The sequence below is a fragment of the Falco naumanni genome, chromosome 17 (genome assembly GCF_017639655.2).
Source record: "Falco naumanni isolate bFalNau1 chromosome 17, bFalNau1.pat, whole genome shotgun sequence".
Classification (NCBI taxonomy): Eukaryota; Metazoa; Chordata; class Aves; order Falconiformes; family Falconidae; genus Falco; species Falco naumanni.
This window is the reverse complement of record NC_054070.1, coordinates 3,331,829-3,359,717: the sequence shown is the minus strand read 5'-3', so window position 1 is coordinate 3,359,717 and position 27,889 is coordinate 3,331,829. Positions and strand designations below refer to the sequence as shown.

Sequence of the window (27,889 nt, the reverse complement as noted above, 5' to 3'; positions counted from 1 at the left end):
CTGCTAAAGTCACCAGGATTTCTCAAATGAGAAATGTGTGCAGGGATAGGACATTTATTACCTACCTTTCAAACAGTAAGATAAAGCAGCTGGTATTCTCTTTCAATGCATGAGAGGGCTCCTGCCAGGCTTATTTATTTATTTATCATGAGGCTTCATCGGTATCATCCGAGAGGTAGAAGACTTTTAATACTCCCATCAGATATAAAAGATGAAGGCAAGCTAAGAACATACCCATAATAGAAACGCAAGAATTCCTGTAGATTTTGCCACGGGGAAATTAGTTTGCTTCAGGGGTATAAAACTCTTGAACCAAATCAGAGATGAAACTCTGCTGAGTAATTGTCTCCACGCAACAGAAAATTTCAAAAACTGTAAATAAACAATACAAAACAGCACACCACTTGCTGTGCAGAAAGACTCCATCTCCTCACAAAATACAGCTTTTTATTTTGATGAAAAATAACAAGACTCTTTCACGTGGCTATCTAAAAATTTTTTTAAAATAAAAATCTCTCAAGTAGCTGTTTGCAGACAAGAAAACTCTGCCCTTGCATGTGTTTGGCTGGAAATTCTGCTGTTCCCTCCTGCTGACGAACAGTAATCCCCTGCATGAAGCATGGTACAAAGAACCGCCAGAACCACAGGCCCGATCCCAGACATACTCAAAACCATGAAGAACAACAAGAAATATGCACAGTGTTCAAAACCTTTGCTTTGAAACAGGGGGAAAGAGACTGAGAAGAAAAAATAAACCTTGGGCTGCCTCCAGTGCCGCTTTTTGGAGGAACTCCTGATCCAGATGGGCAGGCAGAAAAGAGGATGCACTTGCTCTAAACCGGGCTCCAGGGGAGTCCTTTCATCTGATCCCCGCTACAGGCACCTGCTGCTGCTTGCGGATCTTGTTGAACAGCTCCATGTACTGAACCATCGTGTCTCCTGGGCTGTAGATGCTGTCGTGCTTGGTGCCGAACACGGACGGGATACCGGGAGTGTGGTTCCCCATGAAGCTCTGCATGAACTCCATGAGCAGGTTCCAGCAGTCGTTGGCTATCACGCAGGGACAGTACTCCACCTGACAACAGAAAGCACAGCCCTGAAGCTCGCAGCAGGGGCAATAACCATGCAGGAGGCAACTAGAGAGGAAACGCTTTTCATGAAAACACCTGAGAATATTTAGTGTGTAAGGATGGACAAATATGAATGAACAGGACATGCTGGGAACATGCAAGCTATCCCTTCGAAAGGGAAGGGGAGGCAAAACATCCCCTGTAAGGGCATTACTTTTATTAAATCTCCAATAGTGGAGGTCTTGGGACATCGGTTCAAACCTTACCCCATCCAAACCCAAAATCCATTCACACATGCTGGCAGGTCGACGACTCGTGTGTGGCTGTGACATCTTTCAGGTGAGTACTGGAAAAAGCCTTGGGACTTAAGGACTTGAAGTGTTTTACTAACTATGAGTCTGGTCCCAAATCAGTAGGTCCTAATGAAAACCCTGAAAAAACCTACTAAACCAGAAGCAGTCAGACCGCTTGGCAAACCTGGTCCTGGACTCAAGTTGAGGTTGAAACAAGCTTCTGTTTAACTCTGATCAATAGCAACAGTAATGCTCTAACATCTGTGTTTATTGCAGTGAAGAAATAAGCTGTTTCTCAATCCTCATCCCTGCTGGCTAAGAACACCTGCCTGAGTAGATGCAGCGTGATCACTGTGTATCAAATAGGATTTGTGTGTTTAGAAAAGCACAAGCTGCGATTTTGAAGGACTTCTAAGCATCTTAATTCTCAGCTACCTTGAAGACTGTTAGGCATCCATATATTGAGATGTCTGGAGTCTGACCTACCCCACCCCACCCCTCCCTGCTCCTTGTCTTTTTCCAAGATGTTTTTCAGCCCAGCTGAGGCTTACCCACAGCTTGTGAGCCTTCGACTCATTGCTTGCACTCAGCCAAAGGTCTCCTAAAACACCTTCCTAGATCCTCCCACTCCCCTTCACGTGTGCTGAAGGATCTCCCTTCAGAGTTTGCTTCAGCTCAGCCTCCACCCCATGAAATATCTGTCAGCAGCTGGCAACTGACGCTCTTGAGCCTCAGCATCAGGAGTGGAGAGAACAGAAGCTGATGGCAGGCTTTGAGTCCACAGTGCAGTGATCCAGGTCGGCATGCCACAAAGTAGGACTGACACTGCCAAAAGTTCTCTGGTGAGGAGAGAACCATCTCTCCACCGTGTGAGCAGAACCTGGGGCAAGAGGGCCCTGCTCTTGATGGAGAAAGAAAACAAAATCCAAATCAGCATAGAATTAGCAGCTGAAGAGGTTGTTTTGTCCCCTCGGCATGCTTATGAACCTGAAGTGTGCTACTAGTGTTGTACATCAGGACTTTAAGCAGCTTTTTAGTTCGATGGCACCCCTTCAGGGTTTTGCTTGACACTTCAACTACAGGCTTTTGCGTAGCTGCAGCTGAGCCCCAAAGTACCTGCCTGAATTAAACCTCATTGTGAAAAGGAGAGAAATAACCTGCCTGCTGCATACATGAACACATCTGGTACAAACTACCAGCAATGAGCAATACAATCGAGAGACTGAAGGGACAGGGGATTTCTCATCTAGCCTCCAACATCGAATTCCCCTGTCTCTGGTTGTATTTCATACCCTTCAAAGACGATTCTTACCTCCACAGATATCCCACGGGCACTGGGCCCCATTGTAACCGTGCCCACCTTCACCAAGAAGTCACAGTACTGGTAGCGGGTGCCCCGGCTCTCTATCTTGTTTGCCTTGGCATTTTGGAAGAAGCCTTTCAACTTCACCATGAGGATATCAAAGTTGGCATCTGCTATAAGGCAGGGACCATTTTCAAAGAGAGCGAAGCAGCTGAGGGGGTATTCGGAGTTGTGCATCACATACATCAGCTTGCCTGTCTGCCCTGAAATAAGAGCAATGGTATTTGGGCTGTAAAACCAGTAAGTTTTGCGCCTGTATGTGCTTTAAAGAAGCATCTGTTTTTTCTTTGTCCTCTTAGTCACTTTAATTCCAGGGTCTTTGTACCACTCACACGTGCTTCATGTTATCCAGCCGTTCAGTGAATAGATTGTATTTCCTTCTTAAGATTTAAAGTTAAAAAGGAAAAAAATCTTCTGCAGCCCAAGGATAACACACCAGCACAACTGAGAGACGAGAGGGCGAGCTGAACATGAGATCCTCAGCAGACTGGTGGGGAGGTCAACAAAGAGCACCCACCTCCCATCCTCAAAGACAGAGCCGGGTGTCCGCTGACATCCTCCTGCCCCAAGTCATGGAGGAAGGCTGGGCTCTGCCTCTCCTCCCACTCACCACCAGTCCTGCCAGGGGACAATGGGCTGGGACATACTCAGGAACACACGGTGTCTGGAGAGGATGTGCCTGGCATATACCATGCTTTAAAAGCTGGAAACAATTCTCATTTATCCACAGAGATCAAAAAAGCCTTTCCACGAATGTGGCCCTGCCAGTTCCAGCTGCACAAAAAGCAGCAAAAAGCTGCTCCGGTAGTTTCAAATGGATCTGTCAGGGCAAATTGTGGTGCAGAGCCCTGAGGCTGTGCGGGGCTCAGTGCTGACCTCTGCAGCCACGCAGCCACCGCGGACGGTGACACTCACATTGATGTTTTTAAATTATATCAAAATCGTAAATGGAGACAGACAGACAGAAAGAGGCTGGTGCAGCCCTCAGGTGAGCAGGCCATGCCTCTGGGCGCCTGTTTTATGTTAAATCCAGAGGCAATTCGGGGTCCTCTGAGCACATCCCTGGAAACAGCTGGGTCATCTCATGCCTCAGGCCCCCCTCAAGCTGCTCCCCACTGCCCACTCCCCAAGCTCCGCTCCACTTGGCCGCTGCTGCCTGCCCATGAGCACTCACCCCTTGGAGGCTGGCAGAGCAGGCAGATGCTGCCAGGAGACTTGCGCCCATCCCCTCCAGAGCAAGAACGCGGCCTCCAAAGCACCTCAGCAGCAGGATTTTATAAAATTCCAAGGAAAAACACGCTGACAGCAAAGACAGCCAGCATGGCGCCTAAGGCTCGAGTGGCAGACCTCCAGGCCGGGCTCCCCGGTGACACCGCTGTCCCCAGCGCACAGCAACGCTGGGGCACACAGGGCACGGGGCAAATGGCACCGGCAGAGCAGCCCACCCCTGCCTGGCACCGACCCTGCCGGCTCCCCAGCACGGGGCACAGGGATGCTCCGTCTCCTGGAGGAGGGAAGCAGCAGACGGGCAGCGCAGCCGTGCTGTGGGCAGCCCGGGGCCACCTGTGACAAACAGCTGCCACCACCCGCAGGAGAAGCCTTGGCCCCACGGCAGAACCGTGCTGCGGGTGCACGGACCAGACCATGCTTGGCCAGACTTCACGTTCAGGGGCTGGATGTGTCCCGGGATGGTCCCGGGGCTGACCTTGGCTGCTGATGGTGGAGGCGGCCGTGTGGTAGGTCTCGCAGTCCACGCAGAAGGTGCCCTGCTTCTCGGCCCCCAGCAGCTCCAGCTTCCGCGTCAGCAGCTCCACCGTCTGCTGCACGCTCTTCCCCTCCGCCACCGGCACCTGCGCCACGCTGCAACAGCGCTCAGGGCCCGCGGGCACCGGGCTGGGGAGCCCCACCGGGGAGCCCCTCCCCCCCGCCACCGCCGTCTCCTCCCTCCCCCCATCGAGGAGCCACCCCCCACCGCCTCCTTCTCCCCACCGGGGAGACCCCTCGCTGCCTCCCCTCCACGGGGGAGCCCCCCGCCGCCGCATCCTCCCCCACACCGGGAAGCCCCCCTCTCTGCCCCACCGGGGAGCCCCCCACTGCCACCACCTCTCCCCCACCGGGGAGCTCTCCCCCACCGCCGCCGCCACCGCCTCCTACCCCCCCTCACCGGGTAGCGTCCCCTTCACCGCCTCCCCTCCACGGGGGAGCCTCCCCCGCCGCCCTGCTCCTCCTCCTCCTCCTTCCCACCGGGCAGCGCCAGCGTCCGGCGCCGCTACTACTGCTGCTGCTGCCGCCGCCTCCTCCTCCTCCCCCCCCCCGCCAGGGAGCCCCCCAGTCACCGTCACCTTCGCCTCCACCTCCCCCCCAGAAGCCCCCGCCGCCACACTTACCAGGTGACCCCCATGCTGCACCCGCCCGCCCCAGGCCCGCCGTGCCGCCGGAAGGGGCGTGGTCTCCCTTCCGCCGGAAGAGGCGGGGCCAGAGCGCACGCGCGGCCGGTGGCGGACAGGCGGCGGCGTCCGGGCTTTCCCGTCCCTTCCCCAGCCCCGCCGCCCCCCAGCCCCTCCGCCATGCCCAAGACGCGGCGGGCGCGGGCCCCCGGGCCCCTGTTGCCGCTGGCCGAGCAGATCCTGCAGGAGGCGGCGCCGCGGCCCACGGCGCGGGGGAAGCGGCGCGGCCAGGCCGAGGAGGCGGCGGGCGGCGAGGCCTATGTGGATGCCCGGCTGTCCCGGCGCATCCTGGAGCAGGCGCGGCGGCAGCAGGAGGAGCTGGAGGCTGAGCACGGCCCCGGCGCGCCCGCCGCCCCCAGGCAGCGCAGCACGGCGCTGGGTGAGCCCTCGCTTCGCCCCCCGCGCACCCCCGGGCGTCCAGGGTGCGAGGCCCCGGGCTCAGCCAGCGCCGCTCCCCCGCAGGCCCGGGCCGCGGTCCCGGCTCCGACTCGGAGGACGATGAGGAGTGGCCCTCGCTGGAGAAGGCGGCGGCGGCGGCCGGCCGGAGCGGGGAGTACGGCGGCGAGGTGACCGTGGACCCCGAGGACGAGGCGGCCATCGAGATGTTCATGAACAAGAACCCGCCGCTGAGGTGAGGAGGCGGCGGGAGCGGGAGGGGGGGCTGGGCCGGGGCCCCCCGACTCATAGCCCTCCTGCCCCGGCCCCAGGCGCACGCTGGCGGACATCATCATGGAGAAGATCACGGAGAAGCAGACGGAGGTGGAGACGGCGCTGTCGGAGATATCGGGCTGCCCCATGCCCCAGCTCGATCCCCGTGTCCTGGAGGTCTACAGGGGCGTCAGAGAGGTGAGGCTGGGCCCCAGGGCCCGGGGTGTGCCACGCTGAGCCCCACAGCCGCTGCCCTTGTGCCCGCGCTCCTTCTCAGGGCCTGTCCCCACACTCACTCTGCGTAGGCATTTCTGTGGATCAGCTGCGATCTGTGTAGTATCAGGCACTGAATGGCCCAGAATGTTTCTGAGTGACAGTCACCTGAGTGCCATGCTCAGGGTGGTCCTGGGACGGTCCTGTCTTTAGACCTGGATAGTCCTTTCTCACCAGAGATGCTAAGGGACAGCTTTCTCATTGTCACGAGACAAGCCCCACAGCCCTGCTGTCAGTGCCCATATGTCACGGCCTGGCCTCTGTCCATGTCTTTGAAGGTGCTGTCCAAATACAGGAGCGGGAAACTCCCCAAGGCATTTAAAATCATTCCTGCCTTGTCCAACTGGGAGCAGATCCTCTACATCACAGAGCCGGAGACGTGGACGGCAGCTGCCATGTACCAAGCCACCAGGTAAGATCATCTCTGGGAGCCGCTGATGTGGGATTCTTTTTGCTTTTTCTTTCCATAACTGGAACCAAATTTGCAAAACACCAACCTGTCCCCCGCTTGGCCTCCTTTCTCCACACCTCACTTTTGTGCTTTGCTTTGCCCAGGATATTTTCATCCAACCTGAAAGAGAGGATGGCCCAGCGGTTCTACAACCTGGTGCTGCTGCCGCGGGTCAGGGATGACATTGCTGAGTATAAGCGCCTCAATTTTCACCTCTACATGGCTTTGAAGAAGGCTCTGTTCAAGCCAGCAGCCTGGTTCAAAGGTAGGGACTCCCTGCAGCGCTGCCGTTCCTGCCGGGGAGCCTCTCGCCATCTGTGGCAGCTAGGAAGCTCAGCAGGGGTGCCTTGCACACCGCTGCCCAGTGTGACAGCACTGTCCCCAGCGTGGTGTGGCCCTGCGGGCTTAGTGGGAAGGAGATGTGGAAGATGCCAGGAATCCCCTTCAGCAGAGCCCTTTTGCGGTGTTCAGGGTGGAAGCCTGTAGGCTTATGCAGGTGCTGCTGCTGAGTGCCAGCAGGTGTTTGGGTTCTTTTGGAGGTTGGTAGCAGGTTATGAGCTGTCGTGGGTCTGATCTCAGTCTTGTCTGCGACTTGAGTCGAGTAGCGTGGCAGGGAGATGCTGTGACCCCTGGAAGTTTATTCCAGGAGTTTACCCCAGGGTCAGATGTGTCCCACGACAGGGGAAGGGACTTAAGGTTCTGCCTGCTGCCGTGAGGACGGGCCATGCCTGACTCTTCCTCCCTCTACAGGGATCCTCATCCCCCTGTGCGAGTCGGGGACCTGCACACTGCGGGAGGCCATCATCATCGGCAGCATCCTCACCAAGTGCTCCATCCCTGTCCTCCACTCCAGGTAACGTGCGGAAAGGCTGGTGGGGGCAGAGATTCTCCCTTAGGGACACCAGTGCCACGCCTCAGCTCTGTCCCTCGGCCTCTCCGGTATCTCTGGGGTGGGGGTATTGCCGGGTTTATCATCTTTGTATCTGGGTGCTGGGTGCCCCGTGGCTCCTGCCTGCCCTGCCCTCACCTCCGTGCTCCCCTCCCCCCCCGCAGCGCGGCCATGCTGAAGATTGCCGAGATGCAGTACAGCGGCGCCAACAGCATCTTCCTCCGCCTGCTCATCGACAAGAAGTACGCCCTGCCCTTCCGTGTGGTGGATGCCCTCGTCTTCCATTTCCTGGCCTTCCGCACGGACCAGCGGGTCCTGCCCGTGCTGTGGCACCAGAGCTTCCTGGCCTTCGCGCAGCGCTACAAGGAGGACCTCTCCTCGGAGCAGAAGGAGGCTTTGCTTGAGCTGCTCAAGTTCCACAGCCACCCGCAGATCTCCCTGGAGATCCGGAGGGAACTGATGAACTCCAAGACGCGGGATGTGGAGGTGTTGCAGCCTGTGGCCATGGAGTGAGCAGGAAAAGCTGCAGCCGGACCTGTGCCCGGGATGCTGCTGGCTGCAGCTGGAGCCCGCTGCGTGAGCAAAGCTGTGGGGGGGCACAGAGCACCTGGCCCGGGCTCCTGCTGCTCCAGGCGGGCGCTGCGGAAAGGCTGTGCCTGTAGAGCTGGACCGTGCTCCCTGTGCTGCTGGCGGTGGGGCAGGGCAGCCCCTGTCCCACCCAGGAACCTGGTGCCACCAGCACCGGGGAGAGTTTGGCTTCTTTCCTGTATTGGAAAATAAAACCTGAGCCGCGTCCCTCAGTCAGGGTGGTTCTGCCCCGCAGCTGCACCTCTGCGGTCGCATCCCTGCGCCGCGCTGCCCTGTCCCGGTCCCACCGTGTCCTGTCCCCAGCAGGTGGCAGAGCAAAGCCACCAGCCCCGGGCTTCTGGCAGAGCTGCAGGTGGAGACCGCACTGCCGGGGCTGCCCCCAGGTTGCACAGGGAGAAGGGACCCCTGCACCACCCCCCCACCCCCCCCCCCCGTGCCCTGGGCAGCCCCTGCGTGGTTGGGCAAAGGGCGGGGGGACAGGGCTGGGACCCCCAGACTGTTCCCAGAGCCCAAAACCACGCTGGGGTGGGGGGGGGTGGAATCCTGTTGGTGCCTGAGGGTTTCTCAAGCACTTGGTTGTCACCAGGGCCTGAGCTGGGCCGCCATGGTGCTGGGAGCAGAGGGGAAAGCCCTGGGGGGCAGCAAGGGGGGGAAATCCCCCCCGAGAGCCCCTCTCCTTGCGGGGGCTGGCAGTGGCTGGGGCAGGGGGCAGCCTTCAGGCCCCTTCTTCCCCCATGGCCACCCCATGGCCTGGGCCCTTCTGCCTGGTGCCATCACCAGCCTCGCCACTGCCACCCTGCCTCCAAAACGCCAGCCACGTCCCTTCCCCAGGGATTTTCCTGCAACACTCCCCTCCCCAGCCACCAGCTCGCTTTACCTCTGCTCGGCGAGGCTGGCAAAGCCGCGGGGCTGCTGCCCTTGTCCAGCCGTCGAGGCCATGTGCTGCTCACAGCAGCCTGCCCCCACACACACGTGGCCCTTCTGGAACCCGCAGTGGGAGCTTTTCCTCCTGGAAAACCCAGCAGGGGCTTTTCCTTCCGTGTTCCACGAGGCACTGCACTTACCCTGGGGAACTGCTGATGGTGACGCTGTGCGGCCGCAGGGTTTGTGCGTTGAGTACCTGGCCTTGGCCCTGGAACCGGCACCGATTCCTGCGGGTACGGCCCGTGGAGACAAGCTCCTGCAGCTTCCCACAGCTTCCCGCAGCAGCGGGGCTGCCGACAGCCGTCTCCTGCCTGCTTCTCTTGGGACTTGGCACCTTCTCCCGTGACAGCAGCGGTGGTGGGAGCAGAAGCCGTGTGAAGCGGAGCAGCACTGAAAGCCCAGCTGCCCAGGCTGGTTTGCACACCGCAGCGCTTTTTTCCTTGGCTTCCTGATTTTCTCTTCTTTTTTTAAAAGAAGCCAGAAGCTGGTGAGCGTGAGAGAGCGCCCCGGCTCCCGCAGCGCATTGGTGAGGGGAGGCTTCAAAGCTGCTGGGAGCACGGTCGCTGCCTCCTCTCCAGCAGCCAGCACCTCGCCTGTTCTGTGCAACGTGGCCCTCGGCCACCACGGCATCTCCCCTCTGCCTCACGGTGTCCTGCCCGCCTGCTCCCTCTTCCATCCCGCTCTCACGGCCCTCGGGAGCAGCGCGGGGGAATCCCCCAGCTGCTGGGCTCCCACCCCAGCACAATTCAGATCGCAAAGGGAAACCCTCAAGGCCTTCAGATTTCTTTAAAATACTTTATTGCAACATCATATGGTCCTCTGATTGTCCCAGCAGCGGGACTTTTGCATCTGAAACCAAACCAGTTTACTCTTAAATTAAAACTCCTTTATATATAAAAAAAAATTTTTTTCTTTTTGTACAGACAGGCTCTGTGCGCCCCCCAGCCCTCCTGCTAGCAGGAGTCAGCGGCAGATGGCTCTTCTTTGACGAGTCGAGCGAGTGGAAGAACAGCAGCCCCATCTTTCTCCACCTGATAAGACTTTTGTTTCTAGTGGCATCCAAAAAAGAAGATTTCAACCTCCTTTTCCCCATCCCCCACGGGAGGACAACAGCCACAGCTCCACACATCCAGAGGTCACCCAGCAGCAACAGTCTGCCTCCCATCCCTGCAGAGTCTCTCTGGCTTCTCCTGGTTAATACAATTCTACTATTTAATGGTTTTCTCTTAGAAAAGCAGCATTATTTTTTTTTTTAAACACTTTTTATAAAAACTAACAGGATCAACAACAACAATACAAAAAAATGCAGTAATCGCTTTTCAACTCAAGTGCGCAGCAGATTTTTACACCCTTGTAAGGATACGACTCGGACCCACGTGGATATAAATGCAACGCAGCCCCCTCCGGAACGCGATCCGAGATCCCTGCCTTGGAGGAGTGAAGATGCATTACAGACTATAGCAGCACATTCAAATGTATTTTTTCCAACTAGTCTGATGTCTAAGCTACCTAAAAAAAAAAAACAAAAAAACCCAAAAAACCCAACAACCAGCTTCCAAGTGAGAGTCTCCCGTTGCCCAGGGAGCTAGGGAAGGGGATGGAGGGTGAAGGCACTCTTTCGGAAGGAGAGGAGACCAGCATCCAGGCCCCACACCGAGGAACGACAAGGTCTTCCTCCCTCCCCATTTCCCAGCAGTTAACAATAAATTAAGCAGCCTCAGCGGGCCAGCGGAAAGCCAAGGGGATTGCGCCCGAACGGCTGCTCCCCCAAGGCGAGGGCTTTTCTGCTGCCCCCGCAGACAGGGAGCACGTCCCCCAAGCAAGCCAAAAACCCCACAAATCCCAAATTTAACAGCAACAAGAAACAAGCCGCACGTTTTTCCCCTCCAAGCAGAAGCAGCCATGCCACCCCCCCAGGAGCCACAGCAGCCTGGCACGAAGCGATGAGGACCGAGGGGCCAACGAGCACCTGCTCCCTCCTCCCGGACACCCCGTGCTCTCACGTGAGCTGCGTGGGCACGTAGCACCCAGCCCGGGGAGGGAGGATGGGGGGCTCTAAGGATTTTGGTCACACAGGTCAGGGTAAGAGGCTCTATCCATGATTGATGGCCCACGCGGGGCTGGAAGTCGTCACGGTAAACACCCCCGAGGAGACGGTGAACAGTGGCCAGTCGGGCTACAAGGAACACGAACTGAGAAACATTTTACAACTTCGTTTTGGGTCCTGCTCCCCCTTCCCCAGCAATTCTCGTGCCCTGCCACCATGAGAACGGTCGCTTCACCCCGGCCACCTACAGAAGCTGATGAGCAGCATCAAGCTCCGCCAGCCTGACCGCTCGCTCCGACGGACGAGCGCAGATCCTGCTCCGCACTCCCGGCGAGCGGAACAAATCCTCAGCAGGCATCAGATGGAGGGGGCTGGCGGACGGGTAGTGGGGATGCAGCGACCTTTCGGTGTCCAGGGCGAGGTCCTGCTGTGGCAGGGCCAGGCAGCTCTCGGGAAGGGGAGGCTGGTCACAGGTTGATGTCCGTGACGTCTGTAGGTGTGCTGGTGGGCTGGCTGGATGAGTAAGCAGCAGTCTTGGCGGTGCTGTATTCCTGCTGGGTTTGGGATGCCTGTTTCAGGCTCTCGGCTAAGGCTGCCTCGATCTGCTCCTGACAGGCTTTCAGGCAGTCCTGCGGGAGAGGGAGCGAGACAAGAGGCCTCAGTTCTCTGCTGCTCGGAGGTGGGAGCCTTATAAATAGCTCTGAGCAGCTGCCGGGCTACACCTCTGGCCCCCGGAGCATCTAAACATGCCAGACAAAGAAGCCTTTCTCCAACAAGGGGCAGCTCCAGCTTGTCTGTGCTTTAGGCCCCTCCCCAGAACAAGCCCCATGCTCTGGTTGTCTTCTCCCCACCTCTCTGCTCCACCACCTCCTTGAGGAACGGACATTGTGCCTGTCAGAGCTTCCCAAAGCATCCAGGCTCGTGCCCGGACGCAGTGTGTGATTTCAGCATCACGACAGTCAGATCGGGAGGGCAGAGCAGAACAGCTCTGCGTGGGCTGGCATCAGCCTTTACAGCCCAAACTCCCCAGCCCTGCGAGCGACGGCGGGTGTGCAGCAGCACGGGCGCGCACGGGGACCCGCCTGCCTCCCCCAGGCCCCACAACCCAGGTCCCCCAGCGTGATCCTGCACCTCTGCAGTCACCCACCCGCTGCGGAGAAGCTGTGCCACAGCTCTGCCTCATCCTGTCCCTGCCCGTGGCCGAGCCAGGACAAGGTGAGTCCCTGCTGGGTGCCCCGGCTGACACACGCTGCATCACTCCGGCGATCTCCAAGGCGGCTGGACCTGACCATCCAGACCCACCAGCCATCCCGGCCACGCATTCCCACCCAGCATTCCCTCCGCCATGCGCTGTGGATGCTGGGCTGTTCTGAAAACGATGCTGCGGCCGCAGAGCTGCTCACAGCCTGTCATCCCCTCGGGAGCCCCCCCGTGCTCTCCGCACCTCCCCGGGACCCAGGGAAGCCAGTGCTGTGGGACACACCAGCCCCACAAACAGGGAGGCAGAGGGGACTGCATGCAGTGGCACATCACTTGCAATAAAAGCAAACTCCGCCGCGTCTCCTCCCCACGCGAGCTGTCACTCAAACTCCTCCAATTTGACACCGGAGCAGTGTGACAGACGGAGGGCTGCGGGGGGCAACGCCAACGGGCGCACCCGGCCCAGCTCCTACACTGTGGCTCGGCTCTCGCCAGGGTAAGAGGTGGCATTTGGCACCTCGCGGCTGGAGCGGAGCTGGACGCCGCGCGCTGGGTCCTGTCACACGTCAAAATCTCTTACCAGGAATCTGCTGGCGGTTCTTAGAAACTGACAGAGGATGTGGGGAGCGAAAATAGCAACGCCCACCTCCTCTTCCCCACCCGCTTCCCGTCAGCGCAGCCTCCGGCCCCTCGCCTGCCCGCAGCCCCAGGGCGAGCTCGCTGCAGGGCCCGGTGCCACGGCCAGCCGGTCGCAGGGCTCGCCGCAGCCGGGCTCTCCAGCGGCAGGTTCGGCAGAGATGCTAAACGCCAGCCTGGCCACGCTCAGCCAGGCTCTTCTGCTGCCTGGCGAAGCCTTGGGGGTTTGCAGCCCTTGGCTGTGCCCCCCACTCTGCGGAGCGGCGGTGCCCTGGGGCTCTGGCCCAGACACCCGGCGGGTCCCAGCTGTGCTCCGTGAAGGATGAGGGCTGGTTCGGAGCAGCTCCGAGTGGCACCTGAAGCGGCGGCACAGCCCGCGACGAGCCAGCCTCAGCGCGGCGGTGCGGCTCCCGCTGGCCATGGAGCTGGCACAGTCCCGCGCCATCGTCCCCCCACTCCGTCCCCACGGACTCCCCGCACCTCCGGCACTGCCCAGCTGAGCCTCAGCAGCTGCGGGAAGGGGATCGCTCCCCCGGCTTGGTGCCTAAGGGCAGACCGAGCCACAGCCCGGGGACACTGCGAGGCCAGATTTAGGGAGAGGCATCAACAGCACAAACACGGAGGCTGAGCGCGTCCTCCAGGAGCCCTGCAACACCACAGGGACAGTCCCAGGGTTTCCTTCTGCCACAGGAGCTGCCGTGGTCCTGCCTGGGCTGTTTGTGCAGCCCCTCGCACCGGGCAGGCTGGGGGACTGAATGGATGCCCTCTCCGGGCTGGAGGGTAGCACGAGGTGCACTGGGCCCAATTTCAGCTCCCTCCCTCAGCGGTGCCCCCCTGCTTCCCACCTGTTCCTTCCACCAGCCATGACCTGGAGCAGGTTTCAGCCCCTGCCCTACTCACCGCAGCAGCTTGAGAGCAGCTGGCTGCACTGACTCTCCTTAAAAAGGCTCCGGCAAACAAACAAAAAAAATAATAAAGCCACACAAATAGATCAGGACACCCCCCTGCCCAGTCCCCTCCCTGCCTGGACAAAGCCTCGGCACAGCCTCCCACCCGCTGCGGCACCGGCACCTCTTCCAATTCCCGGCGCTGCTGTCAGGGGACTGTAACTAAGCCCGCTCCCGGCTGCCGGCATTAGCGCTCGGGCAGAAGAAAAGATCAAAAGGGGCCCCTGGCAGAAGAAAGGCTGCCCCCAACGTCCCCAGCAAAGCCGCTGTGCTAGTGCCCTGAAACGCCTCGTGCCCCTGACCCCCTTCCCAGCCGAGCCTGGGCACCTGCAACCAGACACCGGGGAGGTCAGCAGATGCCGAGCCGGCTTCTCCCGCTGCCCCATCCCACCTTGTCAACCCGATCCCACCAACACCTGCCTGCGCGGGGAACAGCCGCTCCCCTTTGTGCTGCTTTTCAAAGGCTCCCGAGCTGGCCAGCGCTCGGCAGCCAGGAGCCCACTGCAGCCACGGGACTGACGAAAGCTGCTGCGTTCAGAGATGCTCCCTTACCTCTAACCCTCCTCAAACCAAGGTCAGCATCATTACCAACAGCCCGTTCCCTCTCCCTCTAAAAAGAGCGAGCAGCAGAAGGAGGAAGGGTTTCCACCAGATCCAACAGCAAAACCGCTTTGCTGTCCCCCCCCGAACACTCACCACCTCCGTGCCAGTGATGCTGGCCAGCAGCTCGGTGATCGCCTCGCTGGTGAAATCGTTCACCGAGACCGTCAGACCGTGGATCGCCGCTCCAATGCTGCCCGTTGCAATCATGGAGGGGGGGTACATGGCAAAAGTGTAGTCTAGAGCCGGGAGAGGGACACAAGCAGCAAAAAGAAGAAACTGTTAGCAAGGATGCACACGGTAAGTTCTTTCCCTGAAAAACTAGAGAGGGCCAAAGGGGTCCACCCAGCTTAGCAGAGAGAAAGAGGGGTGCCGTACCAGCGAACAGCCTAGGCATCAGGGCAGCGAGCTTCGTCAAGCTGTTTCTCTGGGTCTGTCTCACCATCCTGAAGATGAGGACGTAGCGACTTCGAGCAAGGCTGACAAAAGCTCAGCCTCAGCCCTGCCTTCACCCTGGGCACCCTCCCGCAGTCGCGGCCCGTGCAGCAACAGCGGTGGCACGCTGGTTGTGCTCTCTCCTGGCATCCTTCAGACACCCACTGAGAGCCTGCGGGACCCTTATCCCACTTTGTCAGGGATAACAAACCTGTTCCTAAGCAGCAAAGCGCTCTGATGTGGATGAAGGCAGGCGTGCAGCTCCCCAGAAACCAGGGCGTTGGGAGACCAGCCCCAGGTTACTCAGCAAGCCCGGCTCAAGCCCAGGCCGCCCTGCCTGCAGCAGCCAGCCCAGCCCCCCCAGCATCCCGGCGGACGGCTGCACCGGGAGCAGGCACCCACCTGTGGCACACAGGGCGATAAAGGTCTGTGCGTGTTTCTTCACCAGCTCCATCTTGTCCTTAGGCAGCGGGAGGCGATGGAGGATGTGAGCCAAGAAATCATTTGCTATCACTGAGACCAGGTCCCACTTTAGCTTCTCCAGGACTAGAACCTCCCAATCCTGCGGAGTCAGACAGACAGCACGTTATTCAGCAGGGCTACGCCAGGCAGAAAAACTCAGCGGATTCAAGGGCAGAAAAGGGCAGCGCCTGGGGAAGGGACAGTAGAACAAGTACAATCCACAAGACAGGGAAGAAAAGAGGGACCATCCCCTGCTCTGCGATTATGGCACAAATCCAGCCTTGCGCTGCTGCAAAGCTGGGAGTAAAGATCAGAAGAGGAAGCGATAAATGTGGTTTCTTCTTTCCAAGGTGCAGCCGGATTAGCCTCCCTCCGACACTTCTCTGCTTTTCAAGGTTGCTGCAGCTTGCAGAGGAAAAACCTGAGCAAGGAGCAGCAGGCACACCGTTCCCATATTCCTTCTCCACTCCCGAAAGGAGAAGCTGCCGTCCAGGCTCCCAGGAGCAATCCAGCTTGAGGCTAACGCCACTGCAGCAAAGGGAATAGAGAACGTCACCGCTCTGCACGCCCCTCGGAGCCGGCCAGCGTGTTGACTCCCTCCTACAGTGGCTCCTTGGTGGGTGGGCAAACCGCAGGGGGCAACGGCTGCTCTGCAGCCAGCCCCTCTGCACAGCACACTGAAGCAAGGGAAGGGGGGAGAAACACAGCTGAGCTTTCAGGGCTGCATCCAGACAACCCAAGCGCCTGTACGGGACCTTCAGTCACTACAGAGCTCAGGGGCCGTGACCAGGTGCTGAGGTCTTCAGCCCAGCAAACACCGGGCATGCAGCCCTACGGAGGAGGAACCAGGTTGGGCACCAGCATTTTGGCAGAACCTCCCCTACTCAGCACACCTCTTCTCTAAGAGAGCCTCCAGGCACGCTCAGCAGAGCATCCTCAGCAGCTTCTCGGGGGGAAGATGCACTGATCAGCCACGCTGACCCCACCTCTCCCGCTGACATACGAGCAATGGCTCACCAGTGCTTCCCAGTTACACGCCAGGTGGCTGCCAACATCCCCATCCCATGTTGTGGTGCTCCCTCTAAACCTCTACCAGAGATTTCTCCAGTATCTTCCACAAGCCAGTCTCTGCAAGCTGGGGACCAGATGGTGGGAAGGCCGGATGCCCCCCGTGGATTTCAGCTGGAGCCCAGGCTGCTCCTCTCATCTGCTCAGCCTCTCGCAGGCTCTTCCAACCCTGGGCATCGGTCCTAACGCCAGCAAGGAAACCAAAGGGCAGAGCAGCGACGGGCAAGCGTGTGACAGAGCCACCACCCAGCAAGCCCTGGTGTCACCAGTGGTACCAAAGCACCCATCCAGCAAGATATAAGCAAGGGGAGCCCCACGAGTGGAGCCACAGCACAGAATCTGGGCCCCCTGCATTCAGTCCCCTGCTGCGCCATCAATGTCAAGGTCTCCGTGACTGACTCAGAGCAGCAGCTGAATCAAACCCAGAGACCATACACGTACTGGTCTCACTGGGCTGGGCGGTTTTGATGTTACATCTGGGTACAACTATGCCACTGACAGAGCAGTCCCGAGAGGCACAAGTGGCATCTTCCCAGGATCATTTCCCTTCCCATCCCAGCAGCAATGTCTGCCGTCCTGTCCCATCCCATCCCCCCCAGCCTCTCCCGGATTCCCCCGTGTCCTGAGCCATGATAAAGATCTCTGGCTCCCAGTTTCTCTTATCCTCTGGATCAGCAGCAAACCTGGTCTTGGCAACCGGGTCCAGGTGTGCCAGGAAGGCCAGAACATGCCCCCACGTACCCCCTCACTGCTACCAGGGGGGTGACAGTGGCCCTGTGGATGTGCTGGGAAAGGAAAACACCCTGCGGGGGCTGAAGCTCCGGGTCTGGAAGGACAGAGCTGAACTGGGATTTGTATCAGGTATCTCCATTGCAGGACCTAGTCCCACCCAGCAGAATATCTATTCTTTTTCCAAGTAGTCTAGGATTACCGGGTCAATGCTGCTCACAGACGTGCCAAAGGGCTGCCAGAGCAGATGGATTTGAAGAAGTGAGATTTTTTTTATAAAGGCGATTTTCTTTTTTTTTGCCCTTTTTTTTTTTTTTAAATCCACTCTTTCCCCTTACACAACAATACCAGTTTTGAGTTGCTTAAATGAGCAGCATTGCTCAACCTGCTCCAAATCCCCCATGAGGCCAAACGTGCCGTTTGCCATTTCACAGCCTGTGCTTTTCCAACCAGAAAGCACCGTTTCACGAGCGCACGCTCGCTGCTCTCCCATACGGACGGCCAGCCTGCAAGTCTTTCGTCTATATTTTTAAGCCAAATCCACAGGATAAAAGCAAGAAGGAACCTAGCAATGAGCTCCAGGGCCTGGACAGTGCAGCACAGGTCACTGACAGTGCCTGGTTCAAGGTGGGGATTAGATCAGGCTTGGGTAAAAAGAAAAAACAGCAGCGCTGGCCACTGGTTAAACTGCAGCAACACAGCAAGGTGACACAAGCAAAGAGCTGCTGGAGATGGAGAGCTCTTGTGCTCTGTCCCTACCTGTTGCTCACCTGGAATCCACCAAAAAGCCGGCTGCTTGCTCGTGCGTCAGCCCAGACACTGCTGACACCTTCAGCAGCCACTGCCCCGAGGGTGGGAGGCCAGGGCAGCTCCAGCCCAGTCTCTCCACACAAGCACGGCCCCTTTGCAGACCCAGGAAGGTCAAAAGGAGGACCTGGAGATTGCTGCTCGTGAAGCAAACCCCAAAGGGGTCACTACACCTGAGGGGAGCTCCTGAGCACAGAGGGGACATCGGCCCAGCATCATCCAGGCTCTTGTTCCTTGCCTTTCCTCCCAGAGCTGCAAGCCAGCTACTGGGAGTCACCAGAGGCACGCGATGTCCACACTGGTGGGGCAGAGCGCCTGCCCCTGCTGGGACACGTTTTGTCCTAAGGAGATCCAGGGTGCAGACAGGCTCAGCCGTGAGACCTCACCTGGATCAAGCTGGCTCCTGCCACGCCAGGACTGACCTGGGACAACAGCCTGCCCGTTTGCAATGCTCAAGAGCGGCTCTTTTCCAGCTAGCACGCAGGTTCGTCATCTTCTCCAAACCCTCGTTGTTACAAAAGGCCTGATCCCAAGACCCAGCCGGCACTCTAGATGCCAGCTGAAGGCAACAGGCGCCAAGGACTGTCACCAGCTCACACGATTTAGCTCAGGGAAGCCTCTCTCCTGCCAAACCACCCTGCTCCTTGCTTCTCTCCTGCTCACCCTGGGGACTTCCTGCTCTCAGAGCAGCATGTCAGAATCTCTGAATCATTTTATCTGTGGAAGAAGCAGAACAAAAGGCTGCAAGAGATAGACAAGCAGGTTTGCGACAGCAGCACTGCTCAGTATAGCAAACATCCTTTTCCTGGCATTTTGTTTTGCACCTAATTGAATCAGTCTCTGCCTGGCTAGTGAAAGAGAGGAAAAAAGTGGAAAATGTTTCTTTGTTTCTCCCGCCTGCAGAGCCCACCCTCGTGGAAGGGCTCTGCAGGCTGCCAGCACTGCCCACCGAGCATCCCATCACTGCGAATGCATCAGGTCCCTCTTCTGCAAGATCCCCCAGAGCACAGCTCGCCGTGCCTGCCCAGCATCTCTAGGGGTGGAAACTGCACAGCGGCTGAGTTTCCCCTCCACAAGCTTGCTCCCTCGATCCCTCCTGGCTGCATCCCGCAAGAAAAAATAAAAAATAAAGGAGGAAGGAAAGCAGCAACCATTTCCCATTGCCTCCCCTGCTCTGCCAAGGTGATCTCAGAGCACCGTCCTGCTGCACTGAAACAGCCTCGAGCCCCTGGCTGCTGCCTCCGCACCCTCACTAGGACAGACCCCAGTCACCAAGCAGAGACTGTTTTACTCAGTTTACAGCTCTGCAAACTCAGTCTGGGATGCGACAGTCACACCAGCTTCTCTCCTTTTCATGCAGTGACAGTCGCTCCATACACCAAACTCTACCCTCAGCAACACCCACACACCTGCTGTGCCTACACGGAGCCTGTGTAAACCCAGCTGGCGAGGCTGAGCAAGGAGCAGGGCGCCCAGCTCCCCTCTGCAGCAGCCCTGCCTGCAGGAGAAAAGGAAGTTGCACTCAAATTTTGTCACTCAAGTTGCTAAGGTACCACTTTACATTATCACAGGCTTGATGAGCAAAGCAGGAGCAGCCTGCACCGTATCGTGCTCGCAAGCTGACTCAAAGAGAGGGTGAAAAGAGCTGCTGATGTTGCTGCTGGCCACCCACCCCACCCAGTAGCTGAGGCACCGCTACAGAAATGAGCGGCCATGAAAGTCCATTTGCAAATAGGAAATCTGGGGGCAACGTTTGTTTCCATTCCCCGATTAGAGTTCAGGTCTGGATGTCAAGGGGACAGGTGCCAGCTTCAGATGCAGAAACGGCCACATCTATCCGACCCATGCAACAAGCAGAAGGGAAGACAGTAAAACACAAGCACACCTTCTGGAAAGTCAGTGTTCTACCACAAGTGAGCATCCCTTTCTACTCAGCTGTTATCCCCCTTCTTTTCACTCCTCATGGCCTGCTGTCACGGCTGCTCCCTTCATTATCTACCTAGTGGCTTGACCCCGCTTACGGTCTTTGCTAGGAAATACCTGGCAGTTTGCAAAACTGACCTTAGGTCAAAGATTTCAGAAGCAAGCCAAGTTACTGGGAGCAGGCCAGGCAGATGACGGTGACCTACAGCTGCTCTCCCCAATCTTCAGGCAGCTGAACACCCTCCTGCACAGGCCAGAAAAGCCTCTATTTAATAAATAAATAAATAAAGGTAGGTTAGATAACGCCTTTTGACGGAAATCCAACTTCCTCCAAATGGACGAGTCCCTCGTTGCATCATTTCCTTCTCCCTAGAATAACTTCATCAAGATTTTGTTTCAAATGTGTCTTTTCTAAACTGCTGAGCTGGTGCCAAGCATCCCGGAGAGAAGGAAGCAAACCTACTGGGAAAGTGAGCCAGCTTCCTCTGAAAGGCTGGGGAGGACACGCTGGAAGCTGACATGGCACCGATCCATGAGAAGAGGCCAGGATGCAGCATTGTCCAAACCTTGATGAAGAAGCTCCCCTTCCCCTCCCCACCCTCTTCCACTGCAAAGATTGTGAAAGAGAAGTCATTACCGCAATTAGCACAGAGGAGGAAAACAGCAGCTCGCCCCGGTTTTGTAATCAGGGTATTAACTCTTGTCAGGTCCCCGAGCAAAAACAATGCCTTTACGTATCTTCAGATGTTACCTCCACTCCCTCTTTACAGCAGGGAGCAATGGGAGACTGAAGCAGGATTTGCTCCAAACAGGGTTAAACATCTCTGGAGAGCGAGTCTTGTGGTGGGCAGAGAAAGACGATCACCAGATCGCGGACTACAGAGCATCTCCTGCCCAGGTATCTGCAGATGCCACAGCACCTCTCCCTAAGGGCTGTGGCTGGTTTGTGATGCCTTCTGCTCAGCTCTTTGACTAGCACTGGTTACCAGGAATAAACCCCTGCACTGCTGCACGATCACAGCCATCTCCTTGGGAAAGAGAAAAGGGACCCTATTTTCCTGAAAAAGCTATCTTTGGCTATTCCAAGAAAGGACTTTCGACTCCCAAAATGAAGCCATTCTTGTCCATCTCAACTGCATATTGATTCTGGAGCATAATGATGACAGATCTGTGCCGACCATCCCCTGTGCCTCCTGTTGCACTGAGAGCAACAGAAAAAGGGTGCAGGGAAGGAGAAAAAGAGCGCAGGGACCTGCACAAACAAAAGCGAGCAAGAGGCAGCAGCCAGCACCTTCCTCCATCTCCACCCCAATGCTGCCAGGAGGAAGGAGAAGGGAAGATGAGCACTGTGGCACCGCTTAGCCACAGCTTCCCGCTGAGAAATCTCTGGGGGGAAGAAATAAAAAAAGACTCTGAGTGAGGATGCATTCACATCTGAATGCAAGAGTGAAGGAAAGCCTCCAAGGGTGTGTCACGCATGCCCTGCTCACTACCCACCTGCACATCTCCTAACCGCTCTCCTTTGGAAGGAGCTTGCTACAAGCACAGCTCAAGATACAACTGAAAAAAAGCAAATCCTCACCGAGAATAAATGACCTAATAAATCAGAATGAAATACAACTGGGATCCACACGAGATACGCATAAGGTGCCCACCAAGAGCAGCCACTTGTAGCCCAAGGTCCATGCTGCAGAAATCGCTAGAGAGGGAGACAGCGGTGAAGCACGGCAATAAATTCACCTTCCTGCAACCCATATTCCTGTTGGACACAGAGCTTATCCATCACTCTGAAGGGACAGAAATCTGACACTGGCCCACAAGGTGCATTTTGATCAACTTCACGTTCCTGAGGGCACGGAGAGCACAGTCCATGCTTTGAAGTGCAGCCTGCTTGCCCACAAGAAGACCCTGAGGTACCTTCTGCTCAGCTTGTTGTTGCCTCTGCAACAAACAGAGGCCGCTTTTGCCAGCCCAGCAGAAGAGTGAATGCAAACCAACTCCCATTCCCCCCCTGCCTTTTTTTCCAGGTCAATGTTAACCCCCCCTCATTATCACAGGGCCAACAGGAACCCTCCCGTTACAGGCTGGGATTAGCTTCATGTGATGGATCCCACTCCTGGGAATAGAGCCATGCAGAATCCATCGCTGGATGAGAAGGTGCTCTCAAGGGTGAAGTTTTACTGACAAAGCCTTTGCACACAGAGATTTTGTCTCAGCCCCCCCCCAGCAGGATGCCGCAGCGCGACCACAGCTCAGCATCCAGAGAAGCAACAAGCACTTGTGTTTCCTCTGTTCGTTCCCACTTCTCACCACTATTCACGGTAACGATCCACATACTTTTTTCCACAAGCGCTACTTTAAGGCAACAGTCACCCACAAGTGACTGCAGGGAGAGAGGTATGGAGGCAAGGGGATTTTCCCCAGGCTTCACTGGCACTTGGAAAAACCATGTTCATATCAGAGTTCCCCAGTTACCAGAACCGTCTTCCGATTCACACCTGAAAGTTTTGTGGGTTCACTCCCCACCCTGGGGACAAATCATACTCAGATCATCTCACCCACCCCAGCCCAAAAAAACAGGTATTTAATAAGGTGATGACTAACCCTGAGAAATTTTCATAAGGCAAACTGTCTCCAGGGATGGTTGTTACTCGAAGTGAGGTGGCCGTTTCCTCCCGAGGGCTCTGATCTGCCAGCACGGAAGGCCCCCAAGAAGAGGGGTTCTCCAACTTCCTCCCCCATTGGCAAAGTTGAACTCAGAGGTTTGGATCTTTGCTTTGAACTTTTATCAGACGTGAAAATGCTTTGCCTTTCAAAGCCTACACAGCTTCTGCCCGAGTGTACAATGGGAGAGCTGAAGTAGCCCCGCTTGAAGCATGGAGCAGGACCTGGGTAGCAGCAAGGTCCCACTCGTTTCCATCACCTTGGCAGCACTGTCAGCCTCGACGGTACAACCCGGCCAGCTGGATCCCTGGTCAGAAAAGCTCCCACCCATTTTACTGGTTAAATCTCCACGGAAAGCTTCATTTTTCCTGCTGGTGTGGAATTGCATCTCCCATGTCACGGCCCTGTCCAACCAGGGCAAGTCAGAGCCGCACGCCCCAGCGGCAGCCCCCGCCTTGTGCCCCGCCAGCTGCGCAGGCAGGAGCCTTTGTTCTCCAGAGCCGTCACTGAGAGCGACCCAGCGCCTGAGAGCGAGCTCAGCATGACAGCTCGGCACTGGCAACGAGCGCTTCAGGCACAAGGAACATTCTCTGTAACCTGGAGGTGACAATTCTGCTTCCACAACAGCAAGGGTGGAAAGGTCCCCACCAACAGACATCACACCCAGCAGGGCAAGGAGGAGAGAAGGCTGGTTACGGAATGCAAAGGAAGGTGAAGAAATGGGAGAAAGAGAACAGGAGGAGACACGGAGGCAGGTATGCTGCCAAGGAGCAGGATGCAGGAGATAAGAGAGCCGGGGAGGAGGTAGAGGGCTTTTTGAGATAGGGGTGGTTACCAGGAGCTGCTGAGGCGTGATGGAATTGTCTGTGTAAATGCAGAGTTTCTCCACAGTCAGCGGCATGGTTTCTCGCAGCTTGGAAGCCAGGAGCATGCAGACAGCTCCCAGAAGCTGCAAGTGACTTTTCCGTGTGGAGACTGACGACAGGTAGCGATCCACGTAATTCATGGCCAAGGGGAAGACCTCTTCTTCACACTTCTGCTCCTCACACACCTGACAAAACCCAATTACAAAAATAAAAAAAAAATAAAAGGAAGTTTTAATCAGCACAGGACTCCCCAGACCCTGCCTGCACTGCAGCTTCAAAGGTTCTGGGCATGATGGTGTTTCACACTTATCTGCAGGGCTTTGAAGACACCTCAGCGCTAAGGAGTAAATTACCTACAGGCGTTAAGCCTGCAACGCCGGTGGGATTACACCACCAACAAATTTGACCAATGCCTTAAGCCTTCACCTTCCTGCGGAAAAAGGAAACTGCTTTATTTGGCCCCTTTTCTAATTTCTCCTGTTGGGGATGTCTCCAGCCAGCTGTACAGCAAAGCTGCCATTTTCTGCTCTGTGGGGACCTCTGGAGAAAATGAGCAGTTCCAGCAGATCTCCAGCTGGAGATCTAATAGGGCAGGATCCACAACCACTGCTGGCAATCCCACCTGAAGTGGTCCAGAGATACCAGCAGCATCAATGGCAGAGCCCAAATCAATGGCCGAGCCCGAAAGTCCTCCTCCCTCAGTCACACGTGTACCACAGCCACGAACAGAAGCTGGGAGCTCCGAATTTCAGTCCTCTGCTCTTATCTCTCCACCAGTATCAAAACACTTGTCATATTTAACTTCCTTCTTTAAACACAACCATCAAAATATTGAGGTTTCTCCTCATGTAGCAGCAACCACCACCATCCTCCTTCCAGCAGCAACTGCCTCCTCCTGCACAGACTGTCACAGCGCCAGGGACACCAACACGCACGGTCACGACAACTGCCAAGTGTCATCTGCTTCTTGACTGCCTTTAGGGCTTCACAGGAACAGGCTCCAAAGCAGCATTTATCTAACTACCCTTCTCAGAAAGGGAATTGCAGAAACAGAACAATAATAGCTGGGGGAGGGGGGGAATAAATTTAAAAAGCAAGATGTTCATTATTTCTTTTGACAGAAGCAGGCAGCTTCTTGCAACAGCAGCCAGGGTGGAGAGCAGGCAGGCTCGATCCCAGCGTCATTTGTCCTTTGCAGAATCTGTTCTTTTTTTCTCTATTGAGACTGTTCGTTCTGGCCATCTCATGAAGAGGCCCATGAGATTTTCCCCACTGAACTGTATCCCACAGAGCCGCATTCATTTTTAATTTAGGGAAGTAAATGGTAGCAATATTATATTCCCCCTTTAAGCAGGCATTTGCAGCCCCATTCGGGAAAGGCAAGCCGTCAGCCTACCGGCTGTGCGGCTGAGTGCTCTGCCCAGAACTTTTGGGGGGCAGGGGGCGATCAGGGGGGCCGATGTGGGGTGCGCACAGGTGGTGGGTTTGGGAAGGGATCTGCTCCTCTTGCGTGAGGCCACCACAGCTTCTAGCACAGCCAGCACTCGCAGAGCCACTACAAACTGCACCCCCCTTCCTCCCCACCGGCACAGCCCCCCCCATGCCGCAGACCTGACCTCCGGCGCATCCCAAGTGGACTTGAGGGCTTTCCTGTCCCCTGGGTCGCCCCTTGCACCCCTGCACGAGGCGATCCCCCTGCACCCCCCAGCCAACAGGGGTCGGGTGCTCCTGCCCCGTGCCTCCCCCGCCGCCAGCTCCCTCCCGCCGCAGCAGCAGCGCGCACGCTTGCAAGCGCGGCCGGCGGGCAAGGACCGGCGCCGGTGGCCGGGCAGGGAACCGGAGCTGCGGCGGGGAGAGGCGGCAGCGGAGGTTCCCGTACCTCCAGCATCCAGAAGGCCAACATCTTCCGCATGTAGGGCTTGATCTCCCGCTGCACGCAGTGGAAGTAGGAGACGCTGGGGCTGTATCGCTCCTCCTGGCTCAGCAGGTTCTGCAGCACCCGCCGGTCCCCCAGCAGCTGCGGGTCGCGCCCGGCGCGGGGCACACGGGGAACGGCTTCCACGCACAGCAGCTCCATGGGCGCGGGCAGTGCAAGCAGTGCGGGCAGTGCAGGCAGTGCGGGCAGCGCAGGCAGGCACCCCGCCGGCTCCGCTGCAGCCGCCGCGGGACGCCGGGAACTGGCGGCGCTCCCAGGGGGCGGGGCCGCCGCCCACCCCGGGGCGACCCGCCAAACCTGGGCAGCCGAGGGGCGGCGCCACCGCCGCCTCCAGCCAATCCGCGGGCCGACCGGCAGCGACGCGCCGAAACCGGGCGGTGACCACGCCTCTATTGGGCAGGGCCAGAGGCGCGCCGGCGGGCTGACAGCACGTGGGGCGGCCGCGGGGCGCTGCTGCCATGTTGGAGCGGGGTGGGGGTGGCGGGCCGGACCCCCAGGGGCTGGCCCAGGCCCTCCGCTGCGGCACCCCCTTTGCTACCAGGCGCCATCCCCGCTGCCCGGGCGCTGCCGAGCTCTCTGCAGGCCTGCCAGGCTGCAGAGAATCTTCAGTCACCCCCATCTACAAATTTCTGAGCAATTTTTTTTCAGTATTTAGCCCCATACCTTCTAATTTTCGTGTGCGTCTGACCGAAGCCCTTCAAGGCTATGAAAATAATCAGCTGTGCACATGCTTGGAGCTGGTCCACACCGAGCCTGCTGTCCTCCAAAAGTTACCCTCATGTTACTACTGGTGCAGCTCCGCGGGAGATAGCAGCCTCAGTGTCTGCCGAGATAAGGGTTTGTCAGGCTTGGCTGGTTTTTCCAAATAATTAACAAATTGTTTGGGAACACCTTTGCAATTGTACACTGCATGGCTGCTTACTCGGGGAATTTCAAAGGCTTTGGAATAAGTTTGTACGGATACTTGCACAGTACCGCTTCTGCACCGGTACCTTGAGTCTGCTTCTACTTGACCCAGCAGGAATTGCTTTCTGGTATGGGAAGCTGAAGACAAGGCACTATACTACTAGTCACATTGGCTCTCTGATGTTTGTCACTGGCTACAAAAACTGCAGCACCTTGACTTTGCTAGTGCCAATGGGAAAGGTCAGAAAACTGGCATAAAGCATGCAAGATTCTGTAATTGGAAGGGGGAATGGATTGCCTTCACATTTGCACACTAAAAGCTCCTCACTGAGTTGAGAGAATTAGCTCAGGAGGCCCATTTTCAATGAAAGCTGCCAACATCGTTTGCAAAGGCAACATGCCTGAGTGGGATGACCTGCCTTGTATAAGCCCCTCTGCCACTGGGACGGTGCCGCGACACGGCATTTGCAGTAGCAGTTGGAACCAAACGATGATAATCACAAACACGAGGGGTGGGTAATACATTCCACCAGCATCTCTTGCTCTGCTAGATGACATCAGCCAATTCTGACTGCCTTACCACCTGAAACGCAGCCCCACAGCAGCATGCGCTCCTCTAACACCTCATTGCACAGGGCAGTGTATTCCGTTGCACAGTGCTGGGCTGAGAACGTTGTACAGGGAATGGGATCGAGAAGCCCAAATTCAACTTGCAGCAATAATCTGTATCTGCAGTCTTGGTGAGAAAGCTGCTCCTGTGCAGAAGGAGAAGTGGAATTTGTAGAAATCAAGGACATTGGGGATGCAGTATCATCCAAGGGGACTCAGATGAAGCACCTCCGACCAGTTCTGCTGGAGTATTTCTCAGTATATACACTTGTATGGATTTTTAGGCTAAGGAACAAAGAACCAAAGCAGTGATGTGTCACAATAGCTACTCCCCTCCCTTCCCGGCAAGTCACTTCAGAGTGTGTCATTTTGACACATTTAGTACTTTTTTGTATTTTCAGTCATCTAAAAAGAGCCTTTTAATGAAGAAAAAACACACGAAGTTAATAAGTGTAAGTAAAACAAGACTGAAGTCTTTGTTCTCCCTTCTCAGGATTTTTTTGTTGTTGTTGAAAATGAAAAACATCTTTTTGATCAGAGTTTTAGAGGTTCAAAATACTGCTCATGACAGTGAACACAAAGGTCACATACATAACACACATTTCACGTGCTGGAATCCCATTTCCACACTTGTACAGATGGCTTTCATTTTCTGCAAGGTATACGATACATTGCAAATTTTTAATGATACTATCAGCATTGATTTGTTGTGCTGAATGCCCTGAGAACACCATACAGCACAGTAATGCGGAACTGGAGAAAAGAAGGGGGGAGGGGGGAATCAGATCAATCCCATCCCTGCCTTCAAATGAAAAAGAGGAATTTTTGTAGGTGAGATGAGATTCCCAAATCCCTTTCCCGACTAACTTTCTTTTACCTTACAAATAAATCTTCCAGTGGTGTGGGCAAAAAATATTTGAACAATCTATGGGAGAGATTTCTGTGGACGAGTCAGCTGGTTTTAATCCGGGATGACCCCCCTTCTCCACTCCCCCACTCTTTCATTGTGAGCAGCATCCCCCATTTGTGCAGGGGAAGAGAAGGGCCCCATGTCCCACATTTTTAGTAAAAATAGACAGCAGCTATTTTCTTTAGTCAGGCAAAGGGA

At 56.6% G+C, this 27,889-nt stretch overlaps 3 protein-coding genes across 6 annotated transcripts in view; 1 reads left to right on the top strand and 2 right to left on the bottom strand.

Moving 5' to 3' along the window:
• Positions 1 to 106: 106 nt before the first annotated feature.
• Positions 107 to 5,189, bottom strand: MED20 (mediator complex subunit 20). 3 transcript variants are annotated; one of them, XM_040616568.1, is made up of 4 exons: positions 5,114 to 5,189; positions 4,432 to 4,586; positions 2,676 to 2,929; positions 107 to 1,075 (listed from the first exon to the last, which is right to left on the bottom strand). In XM_040616568.1, the coding sequence occupies exons 1-4, from the start codon at positions 5,125 to 5,127 to the stop codon at positions 860 to 862; spliced, it is 639 nt and encodes a 212-aa protein (XP_040472502.1). In that variant the 5' UTR covers positions 5,128 to 5,189; the 3' UTR covers positions 107 to 859. The 3 variants fall into 3 exon arrangements, with proteins under 3 accessions (XP_040472502.1, XP_040472503.1, XP_040472504.1); XM_040616569.1 differs by lacking the exons at positions 4,432 to 4,586; positions 5,114 to 5,189 and adding an exon at positions 3,901 to 4,326; XM_040616570.1 differs by lacking the exons at positions 4,432 to 4,586; positions 5,114 to 5,189 and adding an exon at positions 3,030 to 3,827.
• Positions 5,190 to 5,209: 20 nt separating this feature from the next.
• On the top strand, positions 5,210 to 8,234 carry BYSL (bystin like). Its single transcript, XM_040616567.1, has 7 exons — positions 5,210 to 5,552; positions 5,636 to 5,804; positions 5,881 to 6,019; positions 6,373 to 6,506; positions 6,650 to 6,810; positions 7,296 to 7,398; positions 7,599 to 8,234. Exons 1-7 carry the CDS (start codon positions 5,294 to 5,296, stop codon positions 7,945 to 7,947), a joined length of 1,314 nt encoding a protein of 437 aa, XP_040472501.1. The 5' UTR covers positions 5,210 to 5,293; the 3' UTR covers positions 7,948 to 8,234.
• Positions 8,235 to 9,721: 1,487 nt separating this feature from the next.
• The window catches only part of CCND3 (cyclin D3), a 47,011-nt gene continuing 28,843 nt past the window's right edge, over positions 9,722 to 27,889 (bottom strand). Inside the window, exons 1-5 of one of the 2 annotated variants that reach the window (XM_040616436.1) lie at positions 25,210 to 25,513; positions 23,300 to 23,515; positions 15,214 to 15,373; positions 14,473 to 14,615; positions 9,722 to 11,622 (exon numbers count right to left, since the gene is read on the bottom strand). In XM_040616436.1, the coding sequence (XP_040472370.1) occupies positions 11,461 to 11,622; positions 14,473 to 14,615; positions 15,214 to 15,373; positions 23,300 to 23,515; positions 25,210 to 25,407 (879 nt within the window). In that variant the 5' untranslated portion in view covers positions 25,408 to 25,513 and the 3' untranslated portion in view covers positions 9,722 to 11,460. Of the gene's footprint in view, positions 11,623 to 14,472; positions 14,616 to 15,213; positions 15,374 to 23,299; positions 23,516 to 25,209; positions 25,514 to 27,889 lie in introns of those variants that run through there. The other variant, XM_040616437.1, reaches the window with a different exon arrangement.